The sequence below is a fragment of the Ovis canadensis genome, chromosome 2, assembly GCF_042477335.2.
Source record: "Ovis canadensis isolate MfBH-ARS-UI-01 breed Bighorn chromosome 2, ARS-UI_OviCan_v2, whole genome shotgun sequence".
NCBI lineage: Eukaryota > Metazoa > Chordata > Mammalia > Artiodactyla > Bovidae > Ovis > Ovis canadensis.
The window spans coordinates 216,731,244-216,753,197 of record NC_091246.1 but is presented as its reverse complement, the minus strand read 5'-3'; the positions used below and the strand labels follow the sequence as shown (position 1 = coordinate 216,753,197).

The 21,954-nt window shown below is 35.2% G+C and overlaps 1 protein-coding gene across 30 annotated transcripts in view; it reads right to left on the bottom strand.

Moving 5' to 3' along the window:
* MAP2 (microtubule associated protein 2) overlaps positions 1-21,954 on the bottom strand; it is a 298,803-nt gene that overhangs the window by 45,376 nt on the left and 231,473 nt on the right. For 25 of the 30 annotated variants that reach the window (XM_069578200.1, XM_069578205.1, XM_069578191.1 and 22 more), the window contains 2 exons: positions 6,784-6,897; positions 4,467-4,544 (listed from right to left, as the gene is read on the bottom strand). In XM_069578200.1, coding sequence (XP_069434301.1) covers positions 4,467-4,544; positions 6,784-6,897 — 192 coding nt within the window. The remainder of the gene's footprint in view (positions 1-4,466; positions 4,545-6,783; positions 6,898-21,954) is intronic. The other 5 variants (XM_069578214.1, XM_069578213.1, XM_069578208.1 and 2 more) reach the window with 1 other exon arrangement.

The following is a 21,954-nucleotide window of genomic DNA, read 5'->3' as shown; positions in this document are numbered from 1 at the left end:
TGACACATAATAAATAAATTATATAAGTGAATGAATTATATATATATAATTATAAATGAATATATTATAAATGAATGAATTATTTACTTGGGAGTTGTTTGAAAAAAAAAAAAGGAAATCAGTCCAGTGCCTTGTAACCAAAATACTCTCATTAGAAGATGACGTCACTCTCATTGTCCCACAGTAAGAGCCTAGCTAGATAACATAGAGCTTTAGCGATGCAGCGAGGCTGTATTTCTAGGAACTTCGGTTTCCCAGGTGGCTCAGTGAGTAAAGACCCTGCCTGCAGTGCAGAAGACACAGATTCAATCTCTGGATCAGGAAGATTCCCTGGAGGAGGGCATGGCAACCCACTCCAGTATTTTTGCCTGGAGAATCCCATGGACAGAGGAGCCAGGTGAGCTACAGTCCACGGGACTGCAAAGAGTTAGACATAACCAAAGCAATTGAGCATAGCAAATCTGAATTTAAATTCTGGATAAGCCACTTATTAGCTGTGACATCCTGGGCAACAGTGGAAGTGAGTATTATCTGTGTGAGTATTCTGTGTGGGTTGATTAAATGGGAAGGTATTTGAGAAAGCACCAAGAATCATTCCTGATTCCATAGACGTTAATACCTCTATCTTTAGTCTATCAGACAAGTTTCATGTACCTTTACTCTTTACTTTGATTTGATACATCAAAGCTAGACTTAGGAGATTTATGAAAAATGAATTCATAACAGTTTTGCTCTTTAAGGCCAGGATTGAATGTCTCCTTTTACTTTAAGTACACTTGCTTTCGGACACTTGGTTATGTCACAAAATAGTCTGTTTCATTTCATAATGTACTGTTTTAAAGGGAAGGGGAGTCTTGTGAACCCTGGACTTTTTCATAGTTCCTTTGCATAATGATAATCTTTTTAAAAATGAAGCTTACCTGGTTTCAGTGGAGAACCACATTTCCCCTAATTTGCCTTCATACAAAATTTTCTTTAAAAGAAGCATTTGAAAATTTATATTGGGTAAAGTTTGCCACACAAAATTCAGTCTTGATCTGTCAGCCCCCTTGGGTACAATGAGTAGTCACGTTTATGAGAGATTGAACATCTTGGGGTATTAGTGACTCTGACTTGGTGATCTTGCCTGTCCTGGCATCACAGCTTCTACCCCGTGGCCTAGAGCAGCTGACTCCTCTATGTAGTGTCCCAACTTCTCTAAGCCCTTTCCAGTCTACAAGCTTTGGACTGAGGACTTCTCAGTTTGCCAACTGTGTCTGCTGCCCTAGAACGATATGGAGGGAAACTGCTCCAGGTTAACAGTCACAGTGTGCCACATCGCTGACACAGGAAATCATCAGCCTAGGATTCGGGAGGAAACCTAAGAGGGTGCAAGGGCTCCTGGTTCTGTTTTCAGATTTTTCCATTGCTCTTGCATGGGCTTCCAAATTCTAACAGTTCAGTTCAAGTGATAACTATTATGGTTAGGCCAAAAAGAAAGGGGAGCTTAATTGAAAATATAATAACTAGTTCAGTCTGGTTCACTGTACCTGGGTTTCCTTTCTAAGTCTGCTACTTACTTCATTTTTTTCATCAAAATCTCTTTGTTCCCCAGAATAAGTACATAGTCTTATGAATATTATACCAATTATAATACATGAGTATTCATACATGACAGTAATTAATATCTGAAATTATTTTTAGTAGAAGCATCCATGCTTCCCCTTTGGGAAAGAACAGCTTTTAGAATGTTTGCTAATTAATAAAAAGCCTATCTTCAAAATCAATAAAATACTCAATTTAATCTAAGAACATTTACATAAAAGGACTGAACGGTGACATTCACTGTGCTTTTAGATTGAAGTTGCTTTAAGGGTGTTTTGAGGAGGGTGAAAAATCTCCTAGATGGAAAAATCCACCTGCTTTCTTTCCAGTCAATGTGCTATGAGCAATATATTAAAAATTTTGGCTTTGTCTTTACAAACCAATTGATTTGAAAATTTGAAAAGTTATTCTTGTCTTGCGGATTTTCACTAATTTTTTTCTGATAAAACAAAACAAATAAGTTGTTATAAATACTTTAAGAGTGGTTTAAAATAAAAGAGAGGAACTAGTTTGATTGCCTAGATCACATGCCTTTCATAAAATTAAGGTAAAAATATTACCTAATCTTTTAAATCAATGGAGTTTGAAATTACATATTTTATCTATATAACTAAAAATATGATTATCTTTTTAAAAGTAAATCATTAGGATTTTGTATAGGTTGAGGCTTTCTTTTGAAAAAAATTAAATAAAAATACATGTTCAGTTTGAAAATGTTAAAAATATCTTCAAATTACTTTCAGTAGGAAGTAAGTTGCCATTTTCCCCAAATATACTGAAACGACCTTGAGGAAAACAATCCTGAAATGTGAAGGAACAGTTACTTTGGAATATGATACCTAAGTTACCAAGATATGAAAGTGATTCTATTTTTAATGTATACTTTCATTATATCTATGGTACACCCTCCAGAAAAGACTGGGTGAGTCTCAGATGTCTGGGAAGACCTTGTTGCCCTTTTAACTCAAACTCACATATAGCAGTAAGAAGAATGAATTACTTGACCTCTAGGTTACTTGGGAGTCAACGTCATACCCCTCTCTTGGTTAAGAGGATTTCCTGACACGGGAAAGGCTTTAAGTAGGGGTTCAGAAACATTTTCAGTGACCTGTGGGAAGCGAGCTGTCATGGAAGGCTTTCCACTACATTCAGAGTAAAATCCAGGAGCCTGAACCAAGCCAGCTGCTGCTCACTCCCAGACTCCTCTCCTCCACCCATCTCTCACACATTAGCCCTGGGACTCCTTTAATTCCTAGAACACTTGATGCACTTCCCCACCTGAGAGCCCTTGCACATCCTCGTTCCTCTGCCTAAATTGCCCCTTTCCTCCATCTTTCCTTGGCCAACACTTCCTCAGGCTTCTGAGGTCAGCTCCCTTCACCCTCCAATAAAGTAAGATTACTCTTCTTTTACCTTAAAGCTCCCTGTTCTTTTCCTTCCTAGTGCTGAACTTACTTACTGGATTTCCATTCTCCACCAGACTTTGTGCTTCTTACAAGGAAGGATCATGTCTGTTTTGCTTACTAGTGTATACTTAGTAGAGTGCAAGGAAACTTGTAGGTGCTCCATAGATATGAACAGATAAAATCAAGGCCAGAAAGGATCTTTCAAATCTATGAATTAAAAGATCAAATCACATTTTCAGGGAATTAACTAATCATCAGTGGTTATAATGACACTGATTATATGCAATGCTTACAGTCCTCAAATTTTCTTTTATTCCTTTGACTAATTATTTCAGGCAGTAAACTTAGGAAAAAAGGCCTCAATTTAAGAAAAAAATCTTACTAAAAAAGTTTTAAGTTTATAAATCTATGACAAAAATAAATTATATTTATTGATAGTTTATAGTTCAGTAATTTAGAATAACCTAGTAATTTAAAAAATAAGCAAACCTAATTACAGATTTTTATAAAAAGACAGTGATTCTTTTTTGACCTTATTTAATTTTTAAGACAATAAAATGAGCTCCAAAAGGCACAACAAAAGGAAAAATAAGTCAACAAATAAATGACAAAAATGGAAAAGTATTAATATTCTGATTTTAGTATATGAAAAGTAAATTATATTGACATAAGCAAGCTTTCAACAAATTTTAAAAGCTTTCTTATTCTCCTGTAACTCTCAAACAATAGACAAAATTTAACTGGTCTAAGTCAGAGAACCAATAATATTTAGCTTTTAAATACTGTCTTTCATCTCAGATTCTAAATGGATATTCTTCAGAGGCATCTGTCTGCTTCTTCATTGCAAACTGAAAAGCTGACACGGCATTCCATGTTGACTGAATGCATAAATAGATTCATGGACAATAAAAGGTCTCAGCAGGAAAGAAGCCATGATCTCAGTTTCCAGTTCAGTACTCTCAATATCAAATTTGTTCACTGACTTCCTCATTTATTCATTAATATTTATTGAGAGTTTGCTACAGGTCTGGCCTTGGGGAAGCCCTTGGCAATACAATAGTGAGCAAAATAGAGACAGTTCCTGCCAACCCTTCCAAAACAAATCTACTGATTTCATCAATATATTTATTTTTATTCAGTCACTTATAAAATTAAATTGTATCTACTCTTTAAAATATTCTACATGAAATAAACTAGTTCTCTGTAGTTATTCTAGCTAGCCGCTTAAACACAAAGTTATCTTTTCCTTTATCCAGCAGATTTTTCCTGTTTTATTTACCGTATTCATCTACTTTTGATTTTATGTACGGAAATGATAATATATTTAATTAAAGTCTTCATTTCTTCTTGATTATTTGAAACAGACAGCTCCAAAGCTGGGTCACATACTAACCAATACCAAAGTCCAGCACTTATGGTTTGAGGTTTATTTACCCTTAAAAGAAGACAAACCTCAAAGAGTCCAACAGGCCTTACCTTCTTCCACTGGGACAGTCTGTTCTGAGGCTGGTGATGGGGGTGGAGAAGGAGGCAGATTAGCTGTCTCTTCAGCTGCTAAAGATCAAACAATGGAAAAATGAGATACAACAATTAATCCTACTAGCCCAGTGGACATGTAGGAGTTGTGCCATCTGTAAAAAGGACTCTATGAAATTCAAGGAAAGAGTCAATAGTAAGTTGCATTTGACTTATTTTATTTCAGCCCCATTACCTGATTCATAAATTTTTGAAAACCTAAAAAAAGAAGAGCATTTAATATTTTAAAAAAATCACTCCATAAAAATGGATTAGAGATAACTTCTAAAATTCTATCATTAATCTCATTAATTTTATCTGCTCTTTCAATTAATAAAATATTTAATTCTGATCCTAATTTACTACATTCAAACCCAGCCAGGTAAGCATTTTAGTTTGGATTTGAATTGACTGATTAAAAATATGTTAGAGCTGGAAACTATTGTTTATCTTGATCTGGAAACTAATCACAGCTATTTTAGGAGATGTATTTTTTAAACAACATTTTGTTCACTGAGTATAATGTCAAATCCATCTTCTGTATGTATTCTCAGAAAAGAAAAATGAAGCTGTCACAGCCTGAGGCAACCTTCAGATAGAAACATGTACTAGTGGGAGCTGAGAAATATTCTGGCCTTGGCACTACCCGAAAGAAGACCAAAGAGAAATGTTCTAGATGATGAAATTCATTCACATTAACTCCGTTTTCCTCTTGAAGACACTTACCTTCTTTATGACCACTCACACGAAGGTAAGGGATTTTCAAAGGAAATATTTATCAGTCAAGGCCAGTAGTAAAATTTATTTTAAACAAGCCTGTGGGCTTCTAACGGATATTTTAAAGTTTTATTTTTTTTTAAGTGAGATTTTTCTTTTAAAAAATAATGAAATTTTGCCACTAACAGGGCATTATATTAAGTGAAGTAAGTCAAACAGAGAAAGACACATGGTGTACATCATTTATATGTGGAATCTAAAAACTACAGAAAACTAGTATCTATAACAAAAAAGGAGCAGATTCACAGACAGAACAAACTAGTGGCTACCAGTAGGGAAGGAAGAGGGGCAACACAAGGGTAGAGAATGGGAGCTATAAACTATTGGGTGTAAGATAGACTCAAGGATGTATTGTACAACATGGGGAATATAGCCAGGATTTTGTAATAGCTGTAAATGGAAAATAACTTTCCAACTCCATAAAAATTAAAAAAAAAATTTTTTTAAAGTAAGGTTTCCTTTAATTTCAAAGAACAGAAGTAAACCACAGAAAGAAAGCTAATGTTTTAGATAAGTTTTTCCCTCTCTGTTCTGGGTGAAAATAATCCTTGATCATCAGAGAACATTGTATTGAATATAATGAGATTATTTTTAATCATTATTGAGAGAGGAGAAATTTTTATGGTTTAATTTTTAATAGACAATGCAGTGCTTATCAGAAAATCAAATATTAAAGATGCATAAGACTGAAGGAACAACAGTTATATACTATTTTTAGGCTTTAAAAACCACATCTTTCTCTGGGTTAGTTATACATACCTGTGAAATAAGCATATGTTGAATTGCAAGAGAATTTCCCTTTTTATGTGTCTCTGCATGTATATACAACCACATCTAGCATCTATCTATCCATTGAGAGTAGGGGCACCAAGCCTTTGGCTGAGTGTTTTCCTTGGTGAGCGCCATTATATTACCTGTTTGGTCCTGTAGGGCATTTGACTTGCAATGGAGGGAGAGGGCTAATGTATTGCCCTTAAATGAACAAAGTGAAGACTAGTATCTCATATGGGATTCAATCATTGTATCCCATATAAGGTACTAGCCACTGATGATTCTAACAATCTCTGGCTATAGGTTTTGGTAGCCTTTTCAGGGAGACCCCAGAGACTGTAGTATAGATAATCATTAACCAAAACCCATAAAGGGAAACAATCATCTCTAATTAAAGCATCAGAACATTTTCCTGAGTGGAGCCATGACGTCAAAGTGCATTGGCTTAATTTTTTTAATAACTATTTCTAGTGGTCTGGAAAAGAAAAATGAAGGGCAATTTAGGGGCAAAGTGTAATTAGAAGTTGACTGTCCTAAAGACTACTGAAATACCACAATGAGCCTGTTGAGAAAAGTGAAAATAGGTCCCAGTGCATCCCAACAGAGGCATTTGAGGAATGTCACAAGTAGAGATGGAGTACGAGATATGGCCTATCTTTGAATGTGAAGACTTGATCCTGTGATTGAGGTGCAGCAGACACTGCCCCTGACCTGAGACTTTCTCATTTACCTAAAGGCAGAGCAGGAGGTTGATCTTTAGGCTGAGCTTCTTTCTCTTGTTCACCTTTCAGGACTGCTACAGCTTCCGCCGTGACTACTTGAACTATCCTTGCAGACACCTCCTCTGTAATAAATTGTAACAAAAGAAAATAAAATGAGCCATCGAAAACAGGTGGCAAAGAGGAAAATTAATCAAACAATACAGTCAATTAGAATTGTATTTCACTGTCTTTCTCCCTAAAAAGTGCAATAGGATAAGTTGCAGATAAACACACACACAAACACATTACCAAAAAAGAAAAAGAGAGATAGAGAAAGAAAATAAAAGGAGCTGGCATTCTGGGAGCTAAGCGAAATGCACACAGAACTAACGAGAACAACCTGTATGGCAGTTTAAACAATAATAATAATAAAAAAAACTTTATATAAACAGAAATAATGTATTATTTTGTACCCAGTAAAACACACTGCTATGCTAATCTGAACAAATACCATGATTTAAAATCACAGAAGATGCTTCAAAATGTGAATTTGTGATTAAATAACACTATCTGGTTTCAGTACGAACAAGAGAGATTAAGAAAAACCTGGGAAGATAAAATTTGAGTGGAATACATGGAACTGATGTATCAGATAGTCCCTTTCTAAAGAGCTGCTCCTTTTCTCAACAGTAGATGGTTTAAAGACCTTTGAGGCCATATGATATATATTCAACTTAGTGTAATTGTTGTTGTTGTTAGTCACTAAGTCACGTCCAACTCTTTGTGATTCCATGGACTGTAGCCCACCAGGCTCCTCTGTCTATGGAATTTTCCAGGCAAGAATACCAGAGTGGGTTTCCATTTAATTCTCTAGGGGATCTTCCCAACCCAGGGATCAAACCCACATCTCCTGTGTGAGCAGGTGAATTCTTTACTGCTGAGTGACCAGGAAAGCCCTATAGGCAGTGCAATAGTTTCATTTTAAAAAGCTAGACTGAGAGGGAGGTTCATCATTAAACAGATCGGTCTGTGAGATGCCTGGTCACTAGTTTCTGGACTGTCACAGCATCTGCTGAGCCGTGTCAATGCTAACTTTATATAACCTTGTCAGAAAAAATCCAGGCAATGATGATCCATATATCATCAACTACAAAGGAAAGAAGTCTTTTGAGATTAAAAATATTTTCTAAATTAGAGATAAAATTCTACAGAATTTTTTCATCATATTTATAAAAAAACATCTACCACAAGGAAATTAGTCTACTTTGCACTCATTTTTAATTTCAATGATGAAGGATCCTTTTTCTTTACTATCAAAACCAAGTATGGAATAATTACAGTATCAAGTAGCAAAGATGCAATTCATCTTTATAAGGATGTTTGAACTTATACAATTTAATTCATAGTATCACACAATTTTAGAGCTAAAAGAACTTTGAGAGAAGTTTGTCTAAATTTTCCCACTTTGCAGATGAGGAGACAAAGGCTGGGTATATTGATGAGATTTGCTCAAGTTCACACAGCTGATGGAGGCAAAACATATTAGAACCCAGGTTTTCTAACTATTATGATGTTCTTCTTCTTAAACAGAACAACAGAAGGAATAATGGGAAAATAACCAAAAAATTCTTTAGCAGTCATGTGTGAATTACTAAAGGAAATATATGAACTCCTTTAAAGGTATGAACCAAGGAAATACACTCGCAGATCTGCTTGTCTACTCATGTATCTAATGTACACTATGGCTATTCCTGATTATATTTGGAGACTATGTAACAAGTGATTAACCAATATCTATCTATCTAATCATTTATCTACCTACCTATACATCTTGAAGACTATGTTAGAAATTGCAATAGATAATTTACCTCAAGAAGATGAATATTTTATTTCTAAGAGACAGTATTATTTTATTAGCATTTTAGTTCCATTTTAGCTTTGCAGGTAAATACGTGACAATGACAATCATTAAAGCATCGTAAGGATTAAGCATTGTAATCATCAAAGCACTGTAACTGCTATGCTATTTGGTGGGGAGGACAGGGGAGGAAGAAGGGCTGTGTGTTTCCATGAAGCCAAGCTGCTGGGTTGAAAGGCTAATCTCCCAGAGTGACATTATCAATGGAAAGAATACTGCAAAATGGGCCACAGAAAGTTAAATCCACTTGGAGACACTTCTTTGTTGTCCACACTGTTTAATAATATAACAAAAAGAATCAGTTTACTTTTTGTGAATTGCCACTTACATATATTAACTTTCAATGAAATTCAGACATTTAAAAATCAATAGAGTAATTTTAGCACTTCTAGCATCCAAGTGTTTTATGGAGAACTGAATGCAGTGGAGACACGGAACAAACACTCCAGAAAATGGGATATATATAAAACCAATGCATCTTCTGGATCATTCCTGCATCTCCCTGTTGGCGCTATGCACATTAGTATTTCCCGACAGCACTAAGGAAATATATCTTGTGTGAAACTGTGCTCGTACACAAGCCTTATCTCCACTACTTTGTAGTTTCCCAAGTCAAAGATTTTCTCTCTGGCATTGTTGCAATTCTCAAAGCTTCTCTCAGTGAACTTTATCCAGAATGGACCTTTAACACAATTTTTTGAAAGGATGAGAAATCAACATGAAAAGCTTGTTCATAATATTTACACAAATTCAGAAGTAATCTGTGCCTGTTACTATATTTACTAACTTAACCCCCCCATTTATATAATTTATTGTATTCTTAAGATTTTGAAGCATTCTAGAAAAGTATTTCTTAAATGGGGTTCCAAAATTCTTCTGTACTTTCTGAAGACATTTCCAGGATCTGAGAGTAGTTAAGAAATAAAATTTGTTTAAATTGCGAAGACAGTCCAATAAAAATAATACAAATATCTGCTAATTTATGTGAACAAATTACAAGTGAGCTACATAATTACACCAGTCATTTTGCTTGAGAGTATATTTACAATAATTCTGACACCATGGAGAATTAGTTTACACATTCTTGGCTAATGAGAACACAGGTGGACTTAATAAAGAATGTATTTACATGAGGTGTAGGTCAAATGACATCTTTAGGCACTGTACAGGCTTTCAAAATATTCTAAACAGAGATAAATAAAGGGAAAATTGAATCATAACTTGTCTCCAATCAGTTTGCTGCTGCTAAGTCGCTTCTAAATTAGAGACAAAATTCTACAGAATTTTTTCATCATATTTATAAAAAAAATCTACCACAAGGAAATTAGTCTACTTTGCACTCATTTTAATTTCAATGATGAAGGATCCTTTTTCTTTACTATCAAAAACAAGTATGGAATAATTACAGTATCAAATAGCAAAGATACAATTCATCTTTATAAGGATGTTTTAACTTATACAACTTAATTCATAGTATCACACAATGTTAGAGCTAAAAGAACTTTGAGAGAAGTTTGTCTAAATTTTCCCATTTTGCAGAGTCGTGTCCGACTCTGTGTGACCCCATAGATGGCAGCCCACCAGGCTCCCCCATCCCTGGGATTCTCCAGGCAAGAACACTGGAGTGGGCTGTCATTTCCTTCTCCAATGCATGAAAGTGAAAAGTGAAAGTGAAGTCACTCAGTCGTGCCCAACTCTTAGCGACCCCATGGACTGCAGCCTACCAGGCTCCTCCGTCCATGGGATTTTCCAGGCAAGAGTACTGGAGTGGGTTGCCATTGCCTTCTCCAATCAGTTTAGACAGGGCCAACTTTAGTAAAATGCACTATATCAGCTAGTACCACATGTTTTATCAGTGATAGTTTACTTTTAGCAAAACAATATTAATTAAGATGGAAAGTAGCAGGACATTTTATTGGGTTTGCTGTTTCAAAGAACATTAATTTAAATGTGTTTGAGTTTCATGGTTGAATAAGCTGGTTTTATATTTGTAGGCATTTAATCAAAACTAGTAAAATAATTTAGCCCAATCTTAGGAGAACTGATCTTTTTTTTTTTTTTTACAAAGGAATTTCACAGATTATAAGAAAGCTATTTTAGAATAATCAAATAGGCTGTGTGGGAACCAAGTTCATGACACGTTATATTCCATTCTGGGGAAAATAATATTGCTAAAACTTAAAAACTAGAAAATAAGTGTATTTTCTAATATTATTATAATTTAACACTTTATTCAGGAAAACACAAATATAGGGTTGCTCAGGGGTTTCAAATGGTCCAGTGAATTTAAAAATCTTTCTCTAAGCAAAGGCTGTCATCAGTGTAGAGATGGCAGCTTCCCACATGAAGGATGGCCTTTTCCCACTGGAGGCCTAATCAGCAGATCTCCTGAGGGAGCCTCATCGTTATAGCCTGGCTTTTGGAACAGGGGCAAATATACTCAGGGTTCAGGTAAAGTTCAGGGAAGACTAATGGTAAACATGTCAAACATATACAAAAGATAAAGGAAGACAGTCAAAAAATCAGACCTATAAAAATTATAAGAGTTACAATGTGTGTGACTATATATATATATATAACTATAGCTAATTATGAAATTATATATATTCATTCTACAAGTATTTATTAAATACCACCATCCTTCCATCCACCTTTCTATTATATCTTTCTATCTATCTAGAATATTACTATCTTTTATAGTGTAAATTAGACAAAGTCACATGGACTTTAAAGCAGAGATATGTGGGCGTAAACTCCATCTAGTTACTTCATCTTTGGAATTTTACTCAAACTCATTGAGTTTCAATTCCTCAACCAAAAAAAATGGAAATGATAGTAATACCCATCTCACAGGTTGTTGTGAGGAACTCAAATATAGAACAGGCCTGGCACATCAAGCACTCAAATAAAAAGATTTTCCACTAGTTCTTCACCTAGATGTTTTTATTTTCTCTCAGTCATACATTGTTCTGAGTTCTCTACTTTTATATTTCTACTTAAAGAGAGAGCAATGGTGATATGCAGTAAGAGTTCCAGCCCAACGAGGCTATTTATGTTGAATTATAGGATAGTATGATTACTCTGTGATTACCTATGTTGATGGCCAGTTTTTCTGGTTGTTATTGTTGCTTTCTTTCCATAGACAAAGCTAGAGGCATATTACTTATTTATTTTCTGGCTTCATACAAACTTCTTTGGCTGTGTAGGTTCTGGGCTACCATCTGCTCTAGACTCAGCCAGTAAGTCCCAATTATCGAGTGTCTGTCTTCTAGACTGTTTCTAGAAGCATGATAACCCTTATTTACTGCTGAGGACAATGAGCAACAAGAAACATTCTTTTTGTGATGAAGAGATTAGACTACATTTTAATCCTTCATTGCTTACTTGTTCTACATTCTTATTCCCTTTCTTACTTTCTAATTTTTTGTTGTTAATTTTTCCTTCCAACCATTATACATATAAAATTTTGAGTAGGATTTAGTCACTCAGAAGATTAAAGATGAATACAGATTATGCATAAATTGACAAAGTACTATTCATTATACTTCACTGAGAGTTAACACAGATCTTCACAAGGCCAAATTTGCCTGTTACTCCAGGTATTTCTTGACTTTCTAGTTTTGCATTCCAGTCCCCTATAATGAAAAGGACATCTTTTCTGGCTGTTAGTTCTAGAAGGTCTTGTAGGTCTTCAACTTTAGCTTCTTCAGCATTACTAGTCGGGGCATAGACTTCGATTGCTGTGATATTGAATGGATTGCCTTGGAAATGAACAGAGATCATTCTTTCATTTTTGAGATTGCTTCCAAGTACTGCATTTCAGATTCTTTGTTGGCTATAATGGTTACTCCATTTCTTCTAAGGGATCCTTCCCCATGGTAGTAGATATAATGGTCATCTTAAGTTAAATTCACCCATTCTAGCCCATTTTAGTTTGCTGATTCCTAAAAGGTCGATGTTCCCTCTTGCCATCTCCTGTTTAACCACTTCCATTTGCCTTGATTCACAGATCTAACATTACAGGTTCCTATGCAGTATTGCTCTTTACAACATCAGACTTTACTTCCATTACCAGTCACAGCCACAAATAGGTGTTGCTTTTGCTTTTGCTCCAAAGAAAGGAAATGTTAAAGAATGCTCTAACTACCACACAATTGTACTCATCTCACATGCTAGCAAAGTAACACTCAAAATTCTCCAAGCCAGGCTCAACAGTACATGAACCATGAGATTCCAGTTGTTCAAGCTGGATATACAAAAGTCAGAAGAACCAGATATCAAATTACCAACATCTACCGGATCACTGAAAAAGCAAGAGTTCCAGAAAAACATGTACTTCTGTTTTATTGGCTATGCCAAAACCTTTGACTGTGTGGATCACAACAAACTGTGGAAAATTCTGAAAGAGACAGGAATACCAGACCACCTGACATGCCGCCTGAGAAGTCTGTATGCAGGCCAAGAAGCAACAGTTAGAACTGGACATGGAACAACAGACTGTCTCCAAATTGGGAGAGGAGTACATCGAGACTGTATATTGTCACCTTGCTTATTTAACTTATATGTAGAGTACATCATGAGAAATGCTGGACTGGATGAAGCACAAGCTGAAATAAGATTGCTGGGAGAACTATCAATAACCTCAATACGCATATGACACTACACTTATCGCAGAAAGCAAAGAACTAAAGAACCTCTTGATGAAAGTGAAAAAGTTGGCTTAATTCAGAAAACTAAGATCATGACATCTGGTCCCATCACTTTATGGCAAATAGATGGGGAAATAGTGGAAACACTGACAGACTTTATTTTTGGGGGCTCCAAAATCACTGCAGATGGTGACTGCAGCCATGAAATTAAAAGATGCTTGATCCTTGGAAGAAAAGTTAGCACCAACCTAGACAGCATATTAAAAAGCAGAGACATTACTTTGCCAACAAAGGTCTGTCTAGTCAAAGCTATGGTTTTTCCTGTGGTCATGTATGGATATGAGAGTTGGACTATAAAGAAAGCTGAGAGCTGAAGAATTGATGCTTTTGAACTGTGGTGTTGGAGAAGACTCTTGAGAGTCCCTTGGACTGCAAGGAGATTCAACCAGTCCATCCTAAAGGAAACTGGTCCCAAATATTCATTAGAAGGACTGATGTTGAAGCTGAAACTCCAATACTTTGGCCACCTGATGTGAAGAACTGACTCATTAGAAAAGACCCTGATGCTGGGAAAGATTGAAGGCAGGAGGAGAAGGGGACGACAGAGGATAAGATGGTTGGATGGCATCACTGACTCAATGGACATGAGTTTGGGTAAACTCTAGGAGCTGGTGATGAACAGGGAGGCCTGGCTTGCTGTAGCCCACGTGGTTGCAAAGAGTAGGACACAACTGAGCGACTGAACTGGACTGAAGTCGCAGCTGAAAACATGACCCATCTTACTGTAATCTGAAATTCTGAGAGGATCAGTTATGTTTCTTTTGAACATCTAAAATTTTCAGAAGTGGACATTTTTAGTCTATGTTAGAGACTGTCTTAAGGATGCTGTGTAATATGTATTTTATTCTTTATTTTGTTAATGTCAAGGATTTAGAATTTCAGTGAAAACCTTTCAACCAGTACTTGAATATTAACTTGGTATAATTTTACCAGCAGTTGTCATTATGTTTTTATAACTAATACAAGAATAGCTCATGATGTGGCCATAAAGCCTTGTCATGCCTAAGCAAAATGAATGGATAACTTGGAACTAATCTGATAAATGATCTGTCTAAAACTCAGCTAGACTGAAAACATTAAAAGTAACTTCTTTAAAACAAATCCATTTTATAACCTTTAAATAATGTTATTGCTTATGAAAAGTGAAAGTGAAGTCGCTGAGTCGTGTCCAATTCTTTGAGACCCCATGGACTTTAGCCTACTGTGCTCCTCCATCCCTGGGATTTTCCAGGCAAGAGTACTGAAGTGGGTGCCACTGCTTATAGGCTTACATAAAATAAAGGATTTAAAGATAAAACCCAGGTAATAGAGCAACAGGTGACACTGTATCATCAATATAGAGATAAACAGCTACAGGTAAAAAAGTGAAGTCCGTCTTGTAAACATATTCTGAATAACAGACGTGGGGTTGGTATTCACAAGAGGATCAAAGCAGTCCTCAGGAGGCTGAACTGAATTCTGGAAAGCATGTTTATTTTTGTTATTGGGTAAATCTATTGGTGGAAGCATATACCACCAATGGAAGTAAATAGGTATAAGAAACTGAGACATGCTCTCATCCACAGAAACCTACTTGATAATACCTTGGAGATATGATGCTAAGCTACTTATATTCTCCTACATAATGAATAAACATATTGCAATACAAGGTTATTAAACAAGTTGCTACACTAGGCACTTCTATTTCCTGTCAATATTATATATTCCACACAGTAACATATTTTCCAAGTTGGAAAACTAGCAAAATCATGGATAAAGGCAATTTACTGTCTCATTAGAATATCATTTTGATTTATATCAATGTAGTACAGATATTTTATATCATAGTAGATTTTGGTGCAGAGAAGGCAATGGCACCCCACTCTAGTACTCTTGCCTGGAAAATCCCGTGGACAGAGGAGCCTGGTAGGATGCAGTCCATGGGGTCGCAAAGAGTCGGACACGACTGAGCGACTTCATTTTCCCTTTTTACTTTCATGCATTGGAGAAGGAAATGGCAACCCACTCCAGTGTTCTTGCCTGGAGAATCCCAGGGACGGGGGAGCCTGGTGGGCTGCCATCTATGGAGTCGCAGAGTCGGACATGACTGAAGCGACTTAGCAACAGCAGCAGATTCTGGTGTCAAAAAATCTGGAATCAAGCCTTGTCTTTAGCTCTTAATAACTGCAAGTAAATACTCTCTCTAAGCTTCAGTTTCCCCATCTAAAAAGGGGAACTGAAGTGATATTCATCTTTTGGTATATTGGGACAACTAAATGAAATATATATATATATATACATATATATATAAAGTGCTTATTTAAATTATATTACTATTTAAATCACACTCACAGTTTTGTTATCATCAAGTCTACTATCATCATTTGACTGACAAAATGTAGGTAAAGACCGACAGTTTCTGTCATACATTAGGACAATTCTGTTGTTTTTCCCAGTGAGTACCTTCTTGCTTGAATTTTGGGTCATTGTCTAACAGACTGTATCAGGCTCCTGCCAGTTATTCTCGAAACTAAAACGACAAGGTAAATTTTACTCTATCCTTATACCATGTTGCTGTTGTTTAGTCGCTAAGTTGTGTCCAACTCTTCTGTGACAAGGCTCCTCTGTCCATGGGATTCCCCAGGCAAGAGTACTGGAGTGGGTTGCCATTTCCTTCTCCAGGGGATATTTCCGACCCAGGGATATTCAACCAACTTACAGTCAGTTTGCAATCCTCCAGTTTTTTCCATGATGCTGATTCAAGCTACACCACTATGCACTTCTGGTCACATTATTTTATCACATCAAATTCTGTTGCCAGTGTCAGGCCCTGTTTCTAGCACCTATTTTTGGCTTAGTTATTTTGTTAGACTGATCTATCAATATTGTTTGTTTGATTTATAAACAATGGAGCTGAAACTTTCTCAGTGGCCCTGACAATCCCAACCTGGTTCTGAGCAACATCTGACATTGTTGGTATACAAAGAAGTCTGATTTTTAATGTGTACCTTTTGGGTTTTCATCACAACCAGCTGAGATTACTTGAATATGTAAAGGCTCACTGATTACACTGTGAACAAAAAACATCCAAGCAAGTTGGCATATGCCTGAGAATATATTTTTGTTGATTTCTTTCAGGTTAAGAGAAAAGTAAGAGACGTTGACAATAAATTCAACCATATGGAATATAAAAGCCAGAAAGTGTTTTTGCTTTTAAGAATAATAAGTATAATAGCGCTATGTTAAAAGAAATGACAAGTAAGCCTACCGTACACTTGTGAAAGAAGGAAAACAAAACAATTTTAGACAGAATGCTCCTGTCAAGAAAAGGTTTTTCTCAGTGGGGTAGAGAATGGTTGCCTAGGAAACTGAAGCTAATTGCTGCTGCTGATGGAAACTAGTCAACAAGGAAAGCACTGTGTTCGAAGTGCTCGGCTAAACAAATACCCTAGATAAATTCATAAAAACAGGGAAAGAAGGAAAGTTCCTTGCCTCTGCTCCAGCTTAATTTGGAGAGTGAATGGTCTCTCTGAAGCTGTTACCCATGATCAACTGTTGATGAAGGAAATTAAAAGAGCAGATTGGTTTTTGTTGTGGTGGTGGTTTTGTTTGTTTCTCTGGCACCTTAGTACTTATTAAAGAGGCCAGCATTGGCATATCCCTTCCTAATCAGATTCCCATTGATCTCAAAGGGTCACCCTAGCCACCTGGCCAACACGACAGCTGTAGATCTCTGCGTAACAGCTTTTTCCTTCAAAGATGAATTCCAAAGATTTACTGACTAAAACAAGGATAAATTTATGAGGGAAAACGCCTTTGCAGTAATGTTAGTTTATGGAGTAAAATGCATTTAAGATGAGGAATCATGACTGCACAAAGTTCATTCTGAAAGGTACTTAAGTTTAAGCTATACTGTACCCACTCCAGATGATGTAACTATGCTTAGTCATTACCAAGGCTATGAAGATGAGCAAGAGATGGTGTTCCTATATTTAAATTGTACTGGAAAGTGGGACAATCTCATTGAAGAACATGGTTTTTTTTTTTTTTTGGTTTGTTTGTTTTTTAAGATTTTTCTAGTAAGGGCCACAGATTTTGGCTGATCTATGCATTCACAGTCACACACATGGTCCTCTTCTGAAAGGCATTTGCAACCACTTGGACTAGGATTAGGAGTACAGTGTATGACTATAGGAGAATTTTCCCTCTTTCTCTTTTCTCCCTATTTCAACCTATGTGCTTGAATCCATAATCTTATTTAGATGGCCAATTTAATCTACTCAAATGAAGTTCTTAGAACTTGGATAGAATTGGCCTAATGTGTAATTTACTCAAAGGGAAAAGTCTTTGTAAATTAAGATGGTTATCAGTAGAAGGATATTGCAAGTTAAGAACAACATATATGGAACCAAAAGTAATTAGAAAGGCAAAGCACCAATCAAAAACAGTACCTACTGGAAAATTTAACTTCAGGTTTTAAGGGTACAGCAGAAGAAATATAGCAAGCAAAGATGGCTTAGCTTAATAATTATATATTCTAATTAAAGGTTTGTGCTGTTGGGGGTATTGGAGGATCTAAATGTAGTAATATGTGCATATTTGTAGTGTTGTTTGTATTTCATATAGTAAACATTTACTAATTAAATCAGCTTGCAATATTTTATTGATTCTAAATTAATTTGGGAAAGAAATGTCTTGGGGAATATGGCTCTCTGAAAATTTCAAACTGCTTAATATCAATAAATTGAGTACAATAATTAAGGCACTGAGGGAACTGATAAAATGCTTTTAGAGCCTTGTAATGCTCAGGTTTTGCATTTTGTCAAAACCATTAAAACTGTACTACTCCTTGTAGACTTGAGATAAATTGGATTACTGTCTGTATTGTCTTGAGCATATCACACAAAGGAATGTAGCAGGAGACATTATTAATAACATTAATGAAGAGATGAAATATCAATACAACCAAGAGAGATTGAAAAAACTCATCCTTAGAGTAACTGCATGATAAACAACACAAAATGTACTGTGTGTGCAGAACAGCACTTGCACATGTGCGTGTGTATGTGTGTGTGTCAATCTATGCATGTGCCAGCATTCATGCACATAAAGGTCTATCTGTGTCTTCAAAGTTTTATCTGTTTTTGGTACCTCAAAAGACTTGGGCACCAGCACAGGTCTAAGATTTCATACAGCGAAATTATTGTTTCTACAGTTGCAAATCCGGGAATGTCTGAGACAGAGAACACAATGAAAAAATGGAAAAACACTCTAGATTCCAAAAAAGAAAGAAACCATTGAGCAAAGTTTTAAAGTGTAAGTGCTCTATATATCAGGAAGAGTCTTTACCAGTTACCTCTATAAACTGAAAGATTTCATCTAGGGAAAAACTGTTACAATAAAAAGGTAAAAATCAACAGCTTAGCTACATTTTGTTGGCTCCATCTCATCCCCAAGGTAATAATTTTGAATCTTTGGAGGCCTGTGACCTAGAATCCTACAGAATTTAGGAACTACGTGGTGGGAAGATTGCTTTTGTCACAGTACATCATAGTGTACCTTCAATCAGCAAACAGATAGACCAACATGACTTCTGTGTAATTAGTTTGCTTAAGCCTCTAGTCCTAACATAGTTCTAAGAATGAATGTGTAAATAATAATATACAGCATCCACCTTATTTGATTCTTCTTAGTCTCTCATGAAATGTAAGTATTTTAAGTGTTTCTGTTTTACAACTGCCTATTTTATTTTTAGCACTGGAGTTATATAAAATGTTGTTCACAAATGTTCTCTTTATATCAGTCCTGAAAGGACTTGGCAGACTTTTAAGTCACTAAGTACATACGGTAATTCTTTATCATTACAAATTATAACTGAATATATATAACCTGAGAACCATGTTTCAATTATACTGCAGGAAAAGGGACAGTGGAATTAATTACATTATGAAATTCTAAAAACTAAAATGCTATGACAGAAAAGAAAACAAAAAATGAGAAAGAGATAATTTTGAGTCATCCTTCTTTTAGTCTTTAATAATGTTTGTTAACTAGAGCTCAACCATAATATAAGATAAGGAGGACTGTTTCTTTAGAAAAATTCCAAAAAGCAAAACTGTTGATAGTTAAGGATCTTTTCCAGGGTTCTGAGTAGCAAAATCAAGAGAATTTGCAAATAAGAAAATAATTTTTTTAAGTTAGAAAATAAGTATCAAGTCTAACATTATATTTATACTATTATGATAGTAAAAAGCAAAGACAAATAGAATTTTAAAATTTATGCCAAAAATTATTCTAGAATAAAAATATCCTTTGTATTCTGGATTGATTAATGCATTCCATGAAACATCCTATTACATGAATTTCTCTCCAACTATGGGATACAAAAAGTTTATGTTAAGATAAACAAAACCAATTAATAGTAATTTCAAAGTAATCTTCAGAAATTTACAAATAACATACAAATACTATTTTAGAAAATACGCTCTAATTATCTGTTGAAATAAAATTTTACATTGATGATTTTGCTTCAGTGTTGTTTACTTATCTCAATCTATATCTCTTTTGTGTAGAGGGTCTCATTGATAGCAAGCATACCTCTAGAAATACTTGCAAACTGTAGGTGCCAAAGGTGATATATCATACTTAAAACTGTCAAAGGTGGGATGCCAAATATTTTCAACAGGACAGAGAACATTGTTATCCTGACTGAACGAACTTCCTCTCCTAAAATGCGACTTTTGAAAGTGGCATCTGTACTTGCTTCAAACTCATTTCTCTTTTCTTTCTTTTTTTTTTTCACTACAATCAAGACAGATGAACTGGATGACAACTGGCCTGGAAGAACTGTCTTACACGCTTTGTGAGACAGGCCAAGTTAGTGCAATTTTTTTTTTTTTTTGAGAAAAATCAATTCTGGTAAAGCTCTCAGGAGAACAGGTTTATTCCAATCTTTCCAAAACTTTAGTCACAAATCTTGATTTTTCAAAAAACCAATAGATAAATTTTAAAGAAAAAAATCCTACACTTTAGCTTAAGATAAAGAATAGTAGCATGGAAATGCAACAAGGAGAAAAAAGTATCCAAAGAACTGATTCATTTTAAAAACTGCTTATAAAATTAACTAGTTTAATTAAATACTGTCCTTTAAATACTGAAATAATTAAAATTAGAAAATGTAAATGTGAGCATCTTTTATTTTAATATGTCAAAAAGGAAAGAAAATCTTCAATTACATGCAGCTTTTAAGATTTTTTAAAATAAGAAAACTAGAGAAGTGTGTCTGATTGAAACTGAAACATTTTTCCTAAAATTAGTGAATAAATATCCCTGTTATTCAATAGGGAAATGCTGTTTATTACCTAAGAACTTATCATTTTCAAGTAATTTTATAGACTCAAAGATGAAGCAGTGTAAAAGAACATTGGTGATATATTAATTAGATTGACCTTCAAAAGTAGGATATATAACATCTCTTCAAGACAATACTAGTATATTCCTTTAATGAAGTATAATTAAGTCTATGACTTAGAGCATCCATTTTCTTTAAGATTCAGTTTGTCCATTTGTCAGAAATGAAATTTATGTGGCCTTCTGATTTATAGTAGTGAGGCAATCTTTTCCTTAAAGCCAGAAGATCAACAAAGGTGTGCATTTTAGAGTTCTGTTTGCAGGATATTTCAGTATCATTTTCTATTGAGGCCAACTCTTACATCAGACTCTATTTTGCAAGAATGAACAAGAAAAGTTGTCCAATCTGTGTACTTCTTAGCTGTTAGATTATGGATGTGTCTCAGAAAGGTCATATATCCTGATTTTTTATATTCTTCCCAGTTTCGGTGTTTTCATCATCAAGATTGTATTTCTAATCAGATGTCTTACTTCTATCTTATGTCAAAGATATGTTTTCTTCACTCCAAATCTTCCCTCCCATTTGCAGAACATAACAAGTCTTCTGCTATATCCCTCCATGATACTCTCTTTACAACAGTATTTCAAAATTCCAACTTGATTGAGCTAGTCAACACTTCTACAGTCTTTACTCTGAATCCAGCCTCCTCCCATGTTCCTCCATCTGCCTCTTTAGTTCCAATATTCCTAACATCATCTTTCTCACAAATATGTTGCTTACACAATATTTACACAAATATATTCAAAGCTTTTGTAGCCCTATTTTGTTTATGTAATTTCCATTCTCAAAATTGAACATGAATACTTTCTCTCTTCCTTTTTTTTCTTTTCTTCTGAACTTTTTATTTTGTATTGGGGTATAGCTGATTTATAGTGTTGTGATAGTTTCAGGATCTCTCTTCATCTCACTTTCAAAAACATTTATTTAGCACCAACTAAAGCATCGCTACGAACAAAGCTACTGGAGGTGATGGAATTCCAGTTGAGCTATTTCAAATCCTGAAAGATGATGCTGTGAAAGTGCTGCACTCAATATGCCAGCAAATTTGGAAAAGTCAGCAGTGGCCACAGGACTGGAAAAGGTCAGTTTTCATTCCAATCCCTAAGAAGGCAGTGCCAAAGAATGCTCAAATTACTGCGCAATTGCATTCATCTCACACGCTAGTAAAGTAATGCTCAAAATT